The 18,142-nt window shown below is 32.3% G+C and overlaps 3 protein-coding genes across 5 annotated transcripts in view; 1 reads left to right on the top strand and 2 right to left on the bottom strand.

The window, feature by feature from the left end:
• The window catches only part of Cow (Proteoglycan Cow), a 759,293-nt gene that overhangs the window by 706,261 nt on the left and 34,890 nt on the right, over window positions 1-18,142 (bottom strand). The window lies entirely within an intron of this gene.
• On the bottom strand, window positions 3,713-10,516 carry Asx (Additional sex combs). 3 transcript variants are annotated; one of them, XM_070301701.1, is made up of 8 exons: window positions 9,890-10,516; window positions 8,690-8,949; window positions 7,442-8,566; window positions 7,035-7,307; window positions 5,800-6,672; window positions 5,443-5,682; window positions 5,014-5,057; window positions 4,613-4,698 (listed from the first exon to the last, which is right to left on the bottom strand). In XM_070301701.1, exons 1-7 carry the CDS (start codon window positions 10,215-10,217, stop codon window positions 5,052-5,054), a joined length of 3,105 nt encoding a protein of 1,034 aa, XP_070157802.1. In that variant the 5' UTR covers window positions 10,218-10,516; the 3' UTR covers window positions 4,613-4,698; window positions 5,014-5,051. The 3 variants fall into 3 exon arrangements, with proteins under 3 accessions (XP_070157801.1, XP_070157800.1, XP_070157802.1); XM_070301700.1 differs by lacking the exon at window positions 5,014-5,057 and having other exon boundaries at window positions 3,713-4,698; window positions 8,690-8,946; XM_070301699.1 differs by lacking the exon at window positions 5,014-5,057 and having other exon boundaries at window positions 3,714-4,698.
• LOC138936522 (uncharacterized) lies at window positions 12,600-13,079 on the top strand. Its single transcript, XM_070301964.1, has 2 exons — window positions 12,600-12,709; window positions 12,785-13,079. The coding sequence occupies exons 1-2, from the start codon at window positions 12,600-12,602 to the stop codon at window positions 13,077-13,079; spliced, it is 405 nt and encodes a 134-aa protein (XP_070158065.1).

The raw sequence follows: 18,142 nt of genomic DNA, 5'->3' as shown, positions 1-18,142 counted from the left end.
AAATTTATCTTATGTAATATGTTAATACATGTGTATTTTGTAATAAACCAATAATAGCTATGAAAAGCTATTATTATCTTAAATATTCTTGGTACAATTGAAAAAAGATAATATAATTGTTAATCTACGAAACTATAATTACGACTGTTAAAAAATAATATCAAACAAAGATTGACAAAATCGTGCTTATCCCTGCTGATGTGATACATGAATTGATAGTAATAAAGCAACAAATCACCAAGTCTAACAGGCATCCGTGTCTTATATATTGTATATTTGTTCACTTTGTTAATATCTATTATCCTATTATTATTATTATTGGCCATCATACAATATTTAATTGCACGTACAATTTTAACTATAATTTAAACATATATATGCACATATGTATATATGCAAGTAAAAAATTCTCGAGAATGGGCGCCCGTTAGTCTTGTTGCATTACGTTTTGCCACGAAAGGCCAGAAAACATTTTCAGGCTATATCTCGGCCGTAAAGCGATATGCTAGAGGAACAAGGATAGTGTGATCGTTGATCCTTTTCTATCTTTCCTCTCCACGATATACGTCCACGCGAGCAATGCAATCGTGTGTGTATGTATATGGACATATACCTCTACATAGAGATCGAGAATTTATTTCTCAGATTTGGTAACCCTGAAGCCGGAATTTCACATTGTCACCGCGCGAGGTCTCCAAATCAATTCGGAGTTGGGCCGTCACTCCTGCCGACCCTTAAAAGAGAACTAATATAAACAAATACATATCCCATGCATATTTGATTTAAAATACTAATGCTTATAATTAATATCCAATTGTCAATCTCTGTGTCAGAGAGAATATATGTGTCTTGTCTTATTCATGCATTCAAAAAAAAACCGGAAGAAATGAGAACAGTTAAAATCAATTAGGTACTCTTCTTGGCGTGATAATAAATTTGAATTATTTGAATGACCAGTTAGGACAAAGAAGACATAGATTGATTGTAATCAATTTGTATTAAAAGATATAGGTGAAATGATATCAATGATAAAACTGTTCGCTATTTCTCAATAAATCATTCCTCGATATAAATAACAATATTAAAGAGTTACAAATCGTAACAAATCATAGGAGAATCGAACGATACAGACTAACTATATATATACAGAGTGTCTCATTTTAAAAAACGCACCTCGATAATTCTTCAACAAAGCATTTTCAGCAAAAATGTTTCAGATAAAAGTTGTATAGTTCAGAGGGGGATACGTGATGAAAATATGGACTTGACCTTGAGTGATCTTTTCAAGGCCAAGTCAATGTGATCGAGTTTTCTTCAATGGAAACCCCCATTTTTTATTGCATATTTTTGTAGCTTATCTCGAGAGCTTTTCAAAATACTATAATAAAGTATTTTTTCATTAAGTATTTATTTTATATTTTAATCAGACATTTTGATATAAAAAATAAAATATCTCAAAAAATATTTAGTTTTCGATAATCTTATCGTAATACTTTTATGTACAGAATAATGAGACAAATAAATTAATATAAAAAAATAATTGTTTTTAAAAAAAGTATGTAATTATTTACAATATATTTTTTTAAACGATTATTTAGACAATTATTCGTTTTTTCTTTACACTAATTGATTTGTCTTATTATTCTGTACATAAAAGTATTACGGTAAAATTATCGAAAATTAAATATTTTAAGAGATATTTTATTTTTTATATCAAAATATGTCAGATTAAGATATAAAATAACTCAAAAAGTAATTAATGAAAAAATACTTTATTATACTGTTTTGAAAAGCTCTCGAGATAAGCTACAAGAATATACAATAAAATATGGGGGATTCCATTTAAGAAAACATCGATCACATTGATTTGGTCTTGAAAAGGTTACTCAAGGTCAAGTCTATATTTTCATCATATGTCCCCCTCTAAACCATACAACTTCTGTCTCAAACATTTTTGCTGAAAATACTTCGTTGAAAAATTATCGAGGTGCGTTTTTTAAAATGGGACACCCTGTATATATTATATATATTAAGCTATGAATATTCAATTATTCTTATTATTTTGTAATAAATCATTTATCTTAATCAATTATTCATTCTCATGATATATTATTGTTCCTGTACACAATGTCCGACGATATTAGTTTAACATACATGTATTAAAACATGTGTGGAAAGTAGTCTGAACTATATTAAGACTCAAAGTCCAATAAATCATCCTATATTCAAAAGGAATGATTAAAAGAGAGCATGTGTGTATACAAAGAATTTGTGTAGCTTCGAGATCAACATGTACAGGAATATTTTCTACACAGCTATAATAAAAATAAATTCGTGTTAATAAATAAATAACAAACATACATACTATAGAGTATACAGAGCGTGATGTTCAGTGGAAGACTGTATTAAAGGTCAATATATATAAGAGATTTATATATCAAACTTTTAAGAAAAGATCTAAAGAATACAGTTGAAATATTGGAATTATTAGCCAGAATTACGTTATACGTTAATAAATCATAGTATAAATAATATTATTAATTAAATGAGAGAATTATATAAATGAAGTAAATATGGTTTTTGTTAATAAGCCTAAATATGAGGAATGGCAATGTTATGAAAATATAAAAACTATAAAAATATAAATAATATTATCATCAATAAATAATGTAATAAATAAATGTAGAAGTGATATAAATATAATACAGACTAGAGTTTGACAATTTGAAAGAAAAAATAAACATTGCATGAAACAAGAATCTTTGTATATTTATTTGTCGAATATATGACTAAATATTCTTTGATTTTTTGTTTATATTATTTGTGATTGGAAATAGTAGATATTAATAATGTATCAATCAGTTCAGTGAGACAAAACATTAAGAACAATGTCAAAGAAGTTTTGATTATTGAATAAATAATTTGTTCAGCAAATTATATATCAATTTCACAAATATAATTAGGCAAGTATTGTTATATAGAACTAATTATATAGAACTATATCTAACTTGTTAATATAGCTTTGTGTACAATCTATACATTTTATTTTGCGTGTTAGAGCAATGCATCAATTTGTAATAAAATTACAATAGGCAAGATAATAATAAAATATGAAAAAAATGATAAGTGCGCATTTATGTTTTTTTATCTTCTGTATAATGTAGCAATATTGAATCTTTTAATATCCACTGTATCCAACTGTATCCTTTATTATCCTCAATCTATAAAAACTTCCGTTAATGTAAGAGTGCTGGATAGTAATTTATAACTTTCAAAGACTAAGAAATTTACGCAAATATTCCAATTATTAAATAATTTTTATTAAAATGAATTGCCAAAAGTAGTTTTACTATTTTATTGTATCTTGTGGAACATCAAATCATATTCGAGAAACATGATTACTTCTAATGCACAATCTAATGATTTTACAATTAAAAAATACAATAAAAAATAAAATATTTATTTAGATCTACATTAATATATAATAACTCCAGCAAAGAGTAGAATTTAAAAAAAAGAGGACATACTTTTTCTTTTCTAAAACGTAATATAAATATTCTTTCTAATGCATGTTTGCATAAAACAGAACTTGTAAGCTATGAATATTTCAATTTTAAATTATTACAGTATAATAAAAAAAATTATAGTATAATAAAAAATTTTATACAAATAATTAATATCAGAAAGAATATAGAACATTATAGATAAAAATTTATTATGAATAAAATATTACTTTTAACTTTTTTTACTTCTTATACTTAATAGTGTTCACATGCTTCAAATGAATTAATTTGGCAATTAATTTTAATAGACTCACATATATTAACATATTGTACAACACGTAATTAAAAAATCGCGGGAGCAATGTTCATTAAGAAAAAATTATATTAAAATTTTAATTAAATATTTTCTTCTTTAAAAAATAATGTAATATTCTTCCAAAACTACACATCGATATGTTAACTTTTGTTTCTAATAAATGCAATCTAAAACAATGATTGCAATATACTATTTAATAGATTATTGCAGAAGTTGTCCTCGAAATTTTCGAACATACTTTATGTATGATGTTGTATGTGTGTGTGTCGCATAACTTATGTTATATCTCTAAATATATCATCACGCGAAATCCCTTGTATATATGACGTTTCATAAATTTATCATTACGATGTGTGTGTTTGGTGTTTCTTTAATTTACCAATATTATAATAGATGATCAGCACTCTTATCTTAGAACGGGTTTATCAAATTTATACACGAACGGTGTTGAATAAAGAATGATTAACGTATGAGACAGGTAGCACAGATACGTTGAGGCCCGATGCAGTCATCGTGACAGAAGGCACCACACTGCCGACAAATTACCATGGCTCCTCGCATATTACATTCACATGGGGGTGGTGGGTCACCGCCAATTATCATGCCAGGTGCAACGGGCTCCGCACCACCCGTCACTCTGCTATCTGCACCTCTCGCTTTCAGAGTAACAGCTTGATGAGAACCTTCTCCTGCGCTCGCTGGTCTTCCTCGCACTAAATGGACCCCGACGCCCATGCCTGCGATCTGCGGCGGTAACGGGGGAGCGGATGACGCTCTTGGTGCGCCATCCCCAACTCCTGTCCTTTGTACAAGTATGTATTGCCCGAAATTGTTACTGGTGGAGGAACCAAGCTGCGCTATAGGGGTGCTTTCTGTAACCTACAAAACATTGAGAATATGATTAGTCATTGTATAAACATTGACATAATCGAATTGTATATTTCGTTGTTTTCAAGTTACTATTGTCTATCAGTAGAAATATATTATACAATGTTTCAATCTCTCTAAAGCTTATCTGGTTGTGTAATATAAATACATTTAATCACATTTTATATTTGTTTTATTATAGTTTTACAGATAAAAAATTTTTTGCGTGTCTTGCTACCATCATTATCTCTGACAATTAAAGTCGTACTATCTCTCTACTGCATTTAGAAACCCACAACTAATGTAAAGATTTGTTTATTTAGGTACCTGTATGATACAGAGATCATCACAAGCGACCCGCAAGATTAGCACTGTACACACAGAAAAAGATAAAATAGTATGCAAGTATGTTTAAATATCCAATACATACAAGAGAAATATTAAAAGACAATTTCGCGAATTAAAACTATATTTATAGCAAAAATTATTTTATCATGATTATTGAAAATATATTTTCATGATTTATTATAATTGTTATTAAGATTTTTTTATTATGTTACAAGTACGTTATTTGAAAATTAATGATGTTTTACTTGCATAATTCATACAAAACTATTAGTTTTTTTGAGAAGATAAATATCACAACATAAACTATAATATTTTACTCTTAATATAGAGTAAATTACAAACATAAAAGTTGACACACAAATATCTAAATCTAATCTAATGTAACAAATATATATATGTGCTATATACCTCTGTTGATGCAGCTTGACGCGCTGTAGCAAATACATGTCTCAGCATAACTGCTTGTGTTTTATTTTGAGCTTGTTTGTTATGTTGTATCGCTTGTTGCGTTTTCTGAGGTTTGACAGTTGTTAAGGTGCGTCCACCAGATTTACTGGTTGTGAATGCACCGTCTCCTCTTGCAAGTAAACTAGGTGGTGGTTTTAAGTGAGCTTTTAATTGATCTCTATTTGGCGAACTTTGTATAACCTGAAATAATACCAGTTTCTTCATCTATCAATGTGCAAATTTTGCATGTTTGATAAGTTTATAATCTTCATAATGTTTTATGTATATAATTCTTGATTGGATATTGGATTAATTTACCGCTTGACATATCTGATAACTACGCTCCAAATTGACAGCGCCTGGAGGCTCTTTTGTAGAACTTCTGGATCTACTTCCTCCTTGTTCTTTATTGTTTCTGGAGCCTCTTTGGCTGCCTTGATTAGACACGCGCGATGATCGCGACGGAATTGTTAACGATGATCCGGCATATTGCTGTTGCTGTGGTTGTTGCTGCTGTGGTTGCTGTTGCTGTTGTTGATGCATAGCAGCTGCAATTTGTCGAGGTTGAGCTGAAGCAGCAGTTTGATGTTGAATAACAATTGCATTCTGTGTACGATTTTGAGATTGTATTCCCATCGTAGTTGACAAAGTATTTTGTACTTGACCTTGCGTAACAATGGCATTCTGATTTACATTATTGCATGTATTACTGTTTTGAGTATTTATTGGAGTGATAGTATCCTGCATTCGTATCATATTTATTTGTGCAGTAGTACTTTGTTGAGGCTGAAGCTGCGCTGAGATTGTAGGCGAGTTATTTGTCAGCAAAGATGTTGCATCTTGTTCTGGATTAAAACTGGTTTGCACAAATCTGATAGACTGCAATTGTGGAAATGTGATAATCGGTGGACTTTGCGATTGTAAGTTCTTCATAACGCAGCTGTTTCCCGGCGTGCTAATGGCCAAGCCGTCGGATTGAAATGTAGTTCCTTGAACAACAGGTAATTGAATACAGTTAACGGATTCTACATTGGTATTCGCGTTAATAAACTGTTGTGAAGGAGTCGTAGAGTCAGTTGTTGTAGAGGTCTCGCTGCATTCATCCTGCGTTGTTACTGTAATATTAGCTGCTACGGATCCATCAAGAGCAGCTGCCACCAAAGGCCAAGGTACTTGCAGCTCCTCTCGTGTCTTTGCAAAAATAAAAAAAAAAATTTTTTTTAAATAATAAATTAATGAAAGTTTGATAAAACATTGGATATTCAAAAAAATTTATCTATCAATTCTTCTTCACCTTCAAATGGCGAATAACTTAATGCAAATAAGCGTCTTGTTTTTTATTCATGACTGTGCTCTAAATTTTAATCTTCTCTATTTTGCTCTTTGAACAATTTGTTTTAATTGTATAATTAGTCTAAACTCAAATTTTGCATTTACGAATGCTTGTATCGAGAAATTAGCTACTTTTATTAAAAAATAATACACATATGTTTACAATTTATATAAATTATGACATAAATAATCTCTATATTGTTTTAATAATATTTACTTACTCTATTATTATTGATATTATTAACGGTCGGATCCACCGTCCAACTGCATTCTAGCATTTCAGAACAGACGTAATTATTTGCCTCCCGGAGAGCTTCATCCTCATTACCAGCATTTACATCTGTTTCCCTAGTATCTTCAGTTTGTCCAGATACTTGCGATTCGGTTACCTCTGTATTGGTTGACGTCATTTCCATTCCCTCAAGAATAGGATATATTATCTCTTCAGGACATCCCGAAATCTCTTCATACATTTCACGCATTTCTCCTCGTACCTAAAGTACAATTGATATCAATGTTTAATAATAGTACATCTTTATTTTTTGCAAAAAATTGCGAAGAGTACCAACACAATAATATACTAACAATCTATTAATAGCTCACTCAATGTATTAAAACTCTTACCTACCTCGAGTTCATGAATACGCTGTAAAGTTTCACTATCAATTTCCATTCCTTCTGGAATTTGTGATTCATTATCTGTTGGATTCTCGTGCGAAACATGTGCTGTTTCAGTTTGATCACTCCTCATCATATTAGTATCTTCTATAACAATATCTGTCGATCTTACTTGATTCTTCAGTGATGAACTTTCAAGGATACTTGTAGTTTTACAATCCGATATCTGATAAATTTGATCATCAGACATTTGTGAAATCTGTTCCTTTGAAATTTGATCTATTTGATCTATAGATGTTTGTGATACATATTCATTGGATAACTGCGAAATTGATTCTCCAGATGTGTGTGACACATGTTCTACTTGTTCATTAGATCTAGGTGAATTATCATCGGGCAATAGTACAGTGTCCTCCTCTAATGTTTCAATTACATTATTTTCTACAGGTTGCAAATTTTTCTCGCTGGAAGAAAAATCTGTTTCTTCTTCATAAATATTGGAAATGTTATCTTGACAAAGTTGTCTTGCAATGTCATTAGCCTCAATTATATCTTGTTTCTCGCAAATATCCGTGATCTGCTCGGTTCCTTCCGTTTTAGTTTCATGTATTTGAATATCTTCTATTCTTTCTATAGAATCCATTTGTATAGAATCATTTAAATGTTTCTCATCAGTCAAATTGTCTGATAATATGTTATAATCCAACCCCATTAAATTTTGCTGCATTTCTTCAGAATTAGCTAAGTTAGAAGCAGAAGTCTTTATGCTAATTTCGGTCTTACAACTAGTATCGACTTTATCTCCTGTTATTACAATGGGATAGACATGTTCTGATGCTGGAATATCCACATTAGATTCCAAACGAAGTCTTAAACTTGAACGTGTTACTGCACCACTAGAACGTGATTCAGTAATATAATGGAGATTCGATTTAAGTTTAGGCTCTCGTTTCTCTCCCCATATTGGTTCGAAATGTTTCACTTTCCATGGATCTAGCTTATTCTTATCTCTTTCTGCTTCCATTTTCAGGCGTTGTTGATTTTCTGGAGTGAATTCTCCTTCTGCTAAACGTTTCCGCCATTCTAAACAAGCTCTTGCAAAAAATTCATTGTTTAACCCAGAAATTGCAGCATCCTAACAAGATAACAAAATAAATTTTGTTAATTTTGGATAAAAAAGAAAGTACTTAAAAAAGTTTTAAATGATTTTTCAACTATGGATACACATAGTAAGGCATTAAGAAATTTTATAAAATACCTGTCTATCTACAGCAGGCAACAGTTGTGCAAGCTTCCTTTGATACAGTGGAGGTAAGCCTTGGAATGTATGCCTATTTAACAGAGCACGTAAGCTGGTATTTGCTAAAATGCTCGCTGGAGATTCCAAATCCACGAGACCTGCTTCTAATTGTGCAGTCGCTGACAATCTCTTTGTGGATCGCCTGCGGCCTGACTTCAAGCTAAATCCAGGTAAACTAGCCAAAACCTCTCTCATTGTGGCAGCAGGTTCTTCCGCTGCTATATTCACACAAAATATAAATTATTAGGATTATTCAATTATCAAGAATGTCATAGCAGCTATCAAAAATAAAATTGTCTACTACAATTATCTATCTTATATATACAACCTAACGAAAATAAAATAGATGTAAAGAGATAAATAGATAGAATATTATTATATTACATTCCAATATATATATATATATATATATATATATATATATATATATATATGTGAATATATTTATACCAAACATTACATAAGCTTTTTTCATTAATGCTTCAAAAAAACATTGTAATATCAAGATAGTTAAAAATACTTTTTTATATATAACATTGATTAAAATACAATCAGATAATTCTTCAGCACAATTTATTACATCAAAGCAATATGTTAATAAATAGATATGCATATATAAGCCAGTTACTTTATAACATATTTTTCCTTTTTATTACTTTATTCCACATTTTGTTATTTCTACCTATTACTATCTAACATCAATAAAATAGCAATAAATAAATCATGATAAGGATAAAAAATTAATTACAGAAAGAAAAAGACTACTTAATAAATTAACACATTCTCATGTCCCAAAGTAATCCTTACAATATATACAGCTGTAATACCAATATTATATATAGAATTGTCTAATATATATATACAGTAAATCTGTAGAACTGCATATTTTCTTCTATTTGCTGTATGGTATTTTTCTAATAGAAAGAATGTAAACTATATGGATAAATTCGACTTATACAATTGACTTATCATAAAATTTGCCATTCAATATTAAAATACTTGCATTTTGTTATCACATTGTTACTTAAAAGATATGTTAGAAATTTCTATCTTGTGCGTATAACAAATAAATTTCCAAAAACCATTGAACATCACTGACTAGCTCCATAAGAAATAAAATAGAGATGAAGCAAATATATGTTGCATTATTATAATTACCAGTATTGATGTGTTGAACATTATTAACCGGAGATGGTGGATCATTTGACGGAGGTGGAGGTAACGGTTTGACAACGATTCTAGGTAACGCGCGGGAATTACCCGCCGCTATTGTCGTATTCTTCCTACGCCGTTTGGCTTGCTGTCGTAACGCATGTTTAATAACTTTCTTACTATGCACCATGCTAGAGTAACCGGAACAGCCTGGGATTGTTTCACACCCTTCACTTTTCCCAAGTTCCACATCTGTGTCCATGACAGTACCTACAATTTTGACATCGTCGACAAACGAAATCTCAGGGCACGCGGTGTAAGACTGCCGTGGCATAGCATTAAATTGTACACAGATACTTCCGTTCGGCGCATTCCATCTTTCCTCGATATTTTAAGCTCACCAATGTGTCCTATTCGCCGTAATATAAACATAACATTTCTATCTCTTTCTTTCTCTCACCATTGGCGACTGAATGACATTCTTATCAATTCCAATCAAAATACGCTATGAAAGATCTGGAAATTGTTTACGTCATTTCGCTTGAGAGTTCGTGAATTTACGAAATTATATTGAGCAATAGAATGTTACTATTCTCCCAATTACATAGTATAACACCATTCAAGAAAGTGTAAGAAAGCTTCCGCTTCTTTCGACTATACTATATTTACATATTTATGTCGTGGATGTCGTCAACATAGATGTACATCTTATGATGCGTAGAGTCCTATATAATCAGAGAAGTGACAATGGCGTTCCGCTTGTTGATTGGCTGACCGCCACGGACCGTTCCACTTAACGACCGCAACACTCACGTATCATTTCATCTTTGTTGTTCACCGAAAGTTAAACAAAGACAGATAATGTTCGCGAGCGTTGCGATAGTTAAGTGAACGCGTCCTATGTTGGCGGTTAGTTTGTACGTAGCGAATCCTACGTGCAAACTAATCGCAACCGAAAGAGAGAGTAAGAAAAAAGTATATTTGTAGTGTTATTTTCTAAAAAAAACATTTTGAATATCTCTGAGATATTTTTAAGATATTTTAGATTACACATGGACAGCTGCGGGACCAACATGGCGATCATGAGAAGCATGGAAGGGATAAAGCGGGGAGCACACACTTTTGCATAAGCGCATAATCGTAAGCATAAGGAATTTGATTGGTCAATTTCCTTATGCATAAGCGCATAATCGTAAGCATAAGAAATTTGATTGGTCAATTTCCTTATGCATAAGGAAATTGACCAATCAAATTCATTATGCTTACGATTATGCGTTTATGCAAAAGTATGTGCTCCCCACTTAACGATGTCGCTTCTCTGATTATATAAGACTCTAATGCGGCGTCTACAAAAGAGATTTTAAGCCCTAAGCCTTAAGAAATTGACTAATCACAGTCGAGTATGAGAAAAATACTCGACTGTGATTGGTCAATTTCTTAAAGCTTAAGGCTTAAAATCTCTATTGTATAGATGCCGCATAATGGTGCGTAGAGTTCTATACATACACACAGTATATCTAGCGAGCGTTTGCCTTTATTTAAGGAGTGGGGGTAAAGATGCACGTAGAAAAGGACGTAAGCGGGGAGCACACACTTTTACATAAACGCATAACCACAAGCATAAGAAAATTGATTGATCCATTTTCTTATGCATAACAAAATTGATCAATCAATTTCCTTATGTTTATGACTATGCGCTTATGTAAAAGTGTGTGCTCCCTGCTATACTCTGTTTCGTGCTCCTTGCATTCTTTCTCGCTCGCACAGAGCATAGCACTCTCTTTTGTCATACTACGTGTGAGCGAGAGAGAACGCAAGGGGCATGAAACAGAGTATGTCCTTTTCTACGTGCATCTTTACCCTCACTCCTTAAATAAAGGCAAACGCTCGGTTTAGATATACTATGTCTATAATCTAGATATACTATGTCTATGGTTCTATATAATCAGAAAGGCGACAATGGCATTCCCACAGACTTCTATATAATACTAGACCGCTAATTCCTGCGAATCATGGCCCCGAAAAATATGTACACAACACATACGCACACACACATACACATATGATTCCTACTTAGATCACGTATGTGTAGATGTTTATTTCTCATACGTGATACATACTTTTCGGGTTCAATTTTTCGGTCAGTATATAAGGGAATTAGCGGTCTAGTAGTAGTTTTATAGAAGTCTGTGGACGTTCCACTGGTTCCGCTTGCACTGGGCCGCCATCTTGGTCCCGTAGTGAATAGTGAATCCTACGTGCAAACTAAAAGGCGCGGGTCCAATGAAGATCCGTAACCGTAACCGTAAAGACTGTATCCGTAAGCTTAACCGTAAAGACTGTAACCGTAAAGAAATCGTCTCCTATCGTCTACAATGGCAGTCTACACTTGTAACGTAACATAACATAACGAACCGTAATCCCGTAACGTGAATTGTGTTTGAATTGATTCTAACCTCTATGCTATTTTAACTTTTACAAAGTGTTGTAATTTCGCTGTTTATTAATGGATATTCAGCGTGTTAGAACAACTCTTGTGGCTGTTAATTTGGCTACAATAATGCTGCAATTATTGCGGAAAAAAAAGAAAAACCTCCAAAACGAAAATATTGGGTTCGACCAATGTTATTACAGCGGAAGCAAAAAGGTCATTTTCATACTCTCTTACTCGTTTATTAAAAACAATGACGACGAGCAGTTTTTCAAGTTTACTAGAATGACTGTTTTACAATTCGAAAGATTATTAGAATTAATGCAAGAGTCTCTAACAAAAAGAAGTATTCGAGAGCCTCTGTCACCGGAACATCGATTATATATTACTTTATAGTAAGTATATTTTGTAATACTTTCAATAATTTATTGTTTTTTGAATTGTCATAACACGAATATTTAATTTCGTAGTTATCTTGCTCATGGTTGCAGTTTGCAAACTGCATGGAACTTTTACATATCAAAATCAACTGTGAGCAAGGTTATCCATGACACTTGCAAGATTATATGGGACAAGTTATCGCCTATATATTTGCCAAGATCTACTATGAATGATTTCAAAAGGTATTCACGAGATTTCCAAAAGTTGTGGAACATGCCGAATTGTTTCGGAGCGATTGATGGGAAGCACATCGTTATACAAGCTCCTTACACAATACCAGAACCAGTTTCTTTAATTATAAAAAAACATTCAGTATCGTATTAATGGCAGTTTGTGATGCTAAGTACAATTTTACTCTTGTTGATGTTGGTGCTTTTGGTTCACAAAGTGACGGAGGAGTTTTTAAAGAATCGGCTTTTGGAATAGCTTTCGATAACACGAAGTGGAAATACCAGACGACAGCTGTTTACCGGAAACTGACATAAAGTTTCCATATATGGTTGCAGATGAAGCGTTTCCTTTAAAGAGCTATATATTATGCGACCATATCCTGCAAGTAAGTCAAACAAAACACAAAAAACTTTCAATTATCGTCTTTCTCGAGCACGTCGTGTTATTGAAAACTCTTTTAAAATTCTGGCCAGTCGTTGGCGAATCTTCCGATCAACTATTATTGCACATATTGATACTGCAGAATGGATTGTGTGTGCAGGATTGTGTCTTCATAACTTTCTCCGGAAATCAGAATTAATGTCAAAAGCAGAAAATGCTATGTACAATTATGCTGATACCAAATTATGCTGATACATGGGACAACGAAGGAAATGTCATATCTGGACAGTGGAGACAATGCGAAGAGAATGTCACCTTTAAAAACATGGGAAGAATGGGAGCTAATAAGGCTACATGCAAGAATATTACCTTACGTGACACGCTTGCCAAGTATTTCATTTCTCCAGAAGGCGCAGTTTCGTGGCAAGAAGCATACATCACGAGAGGATCATTTTAATCGTACAACTCGTGAAGATGTTGACTATTTAGAACATTGACTATCAACATTATTTTGAATGTTTGCTATTCTTTTGTTTTAAATTATTTTTTAAATAATAATCTTATCATATATTATACTTTGTATCTTTATTAAAAAACTTTAGATAACAACTACATTACAAATCTCGATTATAAACTACTACACTTGTAATATTTTCATGTTGCGTTCATTTACATAACATTAATTTATAAAATAGAAACTCGTACATTGCACAAAATTTATAATAGGGATAGTTTCAAAGTTTTGAAACCATTAACAGCCTTAACGACAATTTTGAAAATGTTCCGACTCGTTTACACATATGTGATAATCCTTCAATACCCAGACAGCACAAGGATGTCCTTAGGACGTCCAAAGGGCATCCAGGACATACATGTAGGATATCCTCAGGATATCCCATTGTAATCCTCAGATCTTCTGTGGATGTCCTGAGGAAGAATAAATGATAGCCATATATTAACCTCTGGAGAATCCAGGGAGATCCTGTGGAACATCCTAAGGATTTTTATAGGATATGTTAGGGATATTTTTCGTATGTTTCAAGGAGCAAATTTTAAAATTTAAATATAAATTAAAATTATGTTTTGTTATTTACTGCCAATATTAAAAATCTAATATTAAAAATAGTTCACCGTTCTTTAATATTTGAGGCTTTCGTGCTATACATGAATATTTTAGGTTTGGCTCCCGGGTTTGAGTAGTGTAATATTTTCTAAACAATCCAATATCTGAATTCCCTATGTTGGGATTGCATCAAAAATTGAACTGATAGAAAATAATTACATTTGTAATTTTCTGTCAGTTGCTCTTTGCAAGCTTTATATAATTCTCATGACCAAATCTCAAATACGAGTTCGCGTGTCGCATAACGGTAAATCAACGAACTAGCGGTTGAATACTATTGTTTGTAAAGTTTTTGGAATGTTGCGAACAGTAACATTTCTCATGAAATATTAAATAAATAATAATTTTCGATATATGAAAATGTGCACATCAAATTCAATTATTAATATTAAACAAAATTAATGTTAACAATTAATTGCACATATATATGTCCTCTGGAAATCCAAAAGACATCCAATATAATAGACAAGGCAGATATATCCTATAGACATCCAGGGATTATCCAGTGGACATTTATAGGACATTAATACTTATTATAATACTTAAGATTTCTAAATTATATTAAATAGCCGACACAACTAAAAATAATTATGTATACATATTAAATTTTTATAAATATATTTATAATAATATCTTAAAACATCCTACAAATGTCCTGAACCGTCGTGGACATATTCAGGATGATCCTGAGGATGTTTTGTGCTGTCTGGGAAAGTAGCAGTATTTCTAATCGTGTTTTTAATTTTTTATAAAAGAAACCGGGAATATAATAAGAGTAGTCTCAACTGGGCAGATCAATTTTAATATTTAGAATATTTTTATTGCAATGATTATTACATTAAAGATTCAATTAACATCTTTATAATTTTTTAAGTAAACCAATGTCAACTTCGATGGACTCGTTTAAGAGAAAGGTATTCAAAGGGAAGAAAACAAAAACAAAATGAGACAAGAAGTGGAAGTGGAATCTAATCGAGTAGTATGGCCACTATACGAGATCATGAAGTTTTTTGAAAAACATATAATTCACTCATGCGGTGGTAATCTCACGTCGGACGGTCAGCTGCGGCGCGTTGCGCCGCTTCTGCCTGCCTTCTGTATTCGACGCGTAATTTGCTAACTATTTATATTTATAATTCAAAAATTACGCTTCAATTCAAATTTTGGTAAAGGAAAAATTGTCAGAATTGTATCAGGAATACATCATTTTAAGGACGGAAGGTTGTTCTGAAACAACCTATATACGTAGTTTAAATATTATTTTCTAATAAAAACATTTTGAATATCTCTGAGACATTTTGAAGACATTTTAGATTACACATGGATAGCTGCGGGACCAACATGGCGACCATGGGAAGCATGGTGGGGGTAACGATGTTGCTCTGAAGTAGTATAGGTGCTACTATAGCGAGACACAACAAACCCCCACTCCTCGGCCACTGGCGCCGACCCCCTGCTGTGTGCCTGTCTGGGGCCCTCCCCCCTAAGGGTGTCTGTGGAAAAAAAAGAGTGGGGGGGACTCGTGGACGTCTACGAGGCAATTTTTCCTTTAAATTTTTTTATTTTTTTTTATTTTTTCAGTCGCGTGAACATGCTCGGGCTCGAACCTGGGTCCTCCACATTTCCAGACAGGGTCCTAGTATGCTGGGCTAGCTGAAATCTTATTAGAATAAGGATTAGATGTAGTATTTGTAAAGAGTAGCCCTCCGGCATAGGGGACCCTGCGCTCTGATTGGCTTCCCTATAGTGGCCGGCAGTTTGATTGGATGAGGAGCATTGTTTCTGAGTGAGAGGGAAAAACGCGGCAAAATAACACGTGTGTAGAATCGGCAAGATGGCGACTATCGAGGATGGAGATATCGTGCAGTATACGCATCTCCGCTTCACCACCCCTACGGAAAAACCGAGAAATGTACGGTATATTTCATCCTCTCCTCCGACCTCTTTGTGAAAATAAAAAATCGGATAAGGTACTGCTAGAATAAAGTAACTGATACGTCGGGGCTGAACACGTGCGTACATGTACGGGTAGGGTTGACCGGGCGATCGAGGTGCACTAGGCAGGTAGACGTTCGGTAACGTCATCGCTGGAGAGGATAGAAAGGGTCATGAAATACGGGTACCTGAGACTGTTTGACACGGAGTCTTAGGACGGAGACTATGACGTCACGGAGACGTCGAGAAGAAAGGATAGGAAAAGAGAAAATGTTTTTACGTAACATTATTTTAAAAACAGTTTTATTTATATTTATTTATATTTCTTACATAAGAATATTATGCTTTGTACAATAAAAAATTATTTTACATAAAAATATTTGTACAATAAAAATTCTCGTTATGTATAATAAGTTCTCGTTATGTATAATATTCGCGTGATAAGTCTAATTATTAATAGGATCGATATTATTTCTTTTTGTTCCATCGAATGATGTGTACACATATTGTAAACGCGTTAAGCTATAATGTATAATTTTATTGTGCCGTATTATCCATTTAAATTTATCATTACGTCGCTATGCTTTAAAAGGATTTACCGCTTGCATTTTCTTAATTCTTAATCTTTTTATCCGAGTTTTGTTTAAAAGGACTCGAAGTGGGTCAAAATGTTTGACCTATTTGTAACACATAGTTAATGTATTCCTAAAGAAAGATAGATAATAATTATTGTTCATGCTCTAAGTACAGCGTCCGGGCTTCAATTGATTTAGATTTTTATTTATTATTGATTCTCATCCATTATTTGAGGTTTTTTAACTACTTAATTTTTTAATTCTATTGACTTATTCAAACACTTATATTCTCTTATTGTAATACGTGCGAGATTTTTATTGTAATATACTATCTTTTTTCTAGTTCAAATATTTAAGTATTTAAATTAAATACGTAAATATATTTTAATTAAAAGAATAATAAACAATTAAGCGCATTTAGACAACAAAACGCGCTTAATAAATGTAAAATTGCAATAAATGTATTGTATATTATCTAATACGTGTGCACACATCACTAATGGAACAATAATTTAACAGTGATTACCGATTGTAAAAAATTTTCTGTCAAGAATAAAGCAAGAATCAAGTATTTATAAAATATTATCGTAACCGATTTGGCAAGTAACAATCATGATCAGCTGAATACGCAAGAAGCTCGCAAATTATAAACATAATGTCATGATGTAACGATGCTATTCAAGGTCATACTAATATTATTATATAATACACCACTTAAAGCTCTACAACTTTTGCATGAAACATTTTTCACGAAAATGCGTTGTTTCCTCAAAAAAACGGCTGATACGGCGCTCTGTTACACCCTGTATATTATTACTTATTATTAGATATACTATGTATATGCAAACAATTATCGTTTTTATCTCGTTTACATCTCGTACCTCATTGTTATCAAAGGATAGTTCACACAATCGTATAGAAATATTTCAAATGTTTGCGAGGAGAAATCATATAAGATAAGTGATACGGTTTCGTTGTGTGTATTGCATTGCATATTATATATTGCTGGTTCGAGTCGCGCAAAACGAGAATTAAAAATAAAAATAAGATAAGATAAAATAATAAAGATTAAGACTTGAATAATAAAGATTAAGATGCATCATTTCGTGATCGAATCTTGTGTCGAGAAGAAGTAAAAACAATTATATAATATTCTGCTTTAAAAAAAAAGTTATTGTAAAACATCTTTTTTAAAGCATCTA

This window comes from Polyergus mexicanus, unplaced genomic scaffold (genome assembly GCF_030449975.1).
Source record: "Polyergus mexicanus isolate NDT 795.1 unplaced genomic scaffold, iyPolMexi1.0 SCAF_9, whole genome shotgun sequence".
Lineage (NCBI taxonomy): Eukaryota > Metazoa > Arthropoda > Insecta > Hymenoptera > Formicidae > Polyergus > Polyergus mexicanus.
This window is presented reverse-complemented; position numbering and strand designations above follow the sequence as displayed.

What these genes read in the sequence shown, in the direction of transcription:
- Asx (XM_070301699.1), bottom strand. Translation starts at nt 10,217, where the DNA reads ATGCCACGGCAGTCTTACACCGCGTGCCCTGAGATTTCGTTTGTCGAC. An exon ending in TGTTCAACACATCAATACTG is followed by an intron (nt 8,950 to 9,889) that starts GTAATTATAATA and finishes GTGTGAATATAG; the next exon opens with CAGCGGAAGAACCTGCTGCC. An exon ending in GTTATCAGATATGTCAAGCG is followed by an intron (nt 5,683 to 5,799) that starts GTAAATTAATCC and finishes GTATTATTTCAG; the next exon opens with GTTATACAAAGTTCGCCAAA.
- LOC138936522 (XM_070301964.1), top strand. Translation starts at nt 12,600, where the DNA reads ATGACTGTTTTACAATTCGAAAGATTATTAGAATTAATGCAAGAGTCT. An exon ending in CGATTATATATTACTTTATA is followed by an intron (nt 12,710 to 12,784) that starts GTAAGTATATTT and finishes TTAATTTCGTAG; the next exon opens with TTATCTTGCTCATGGTTGCA.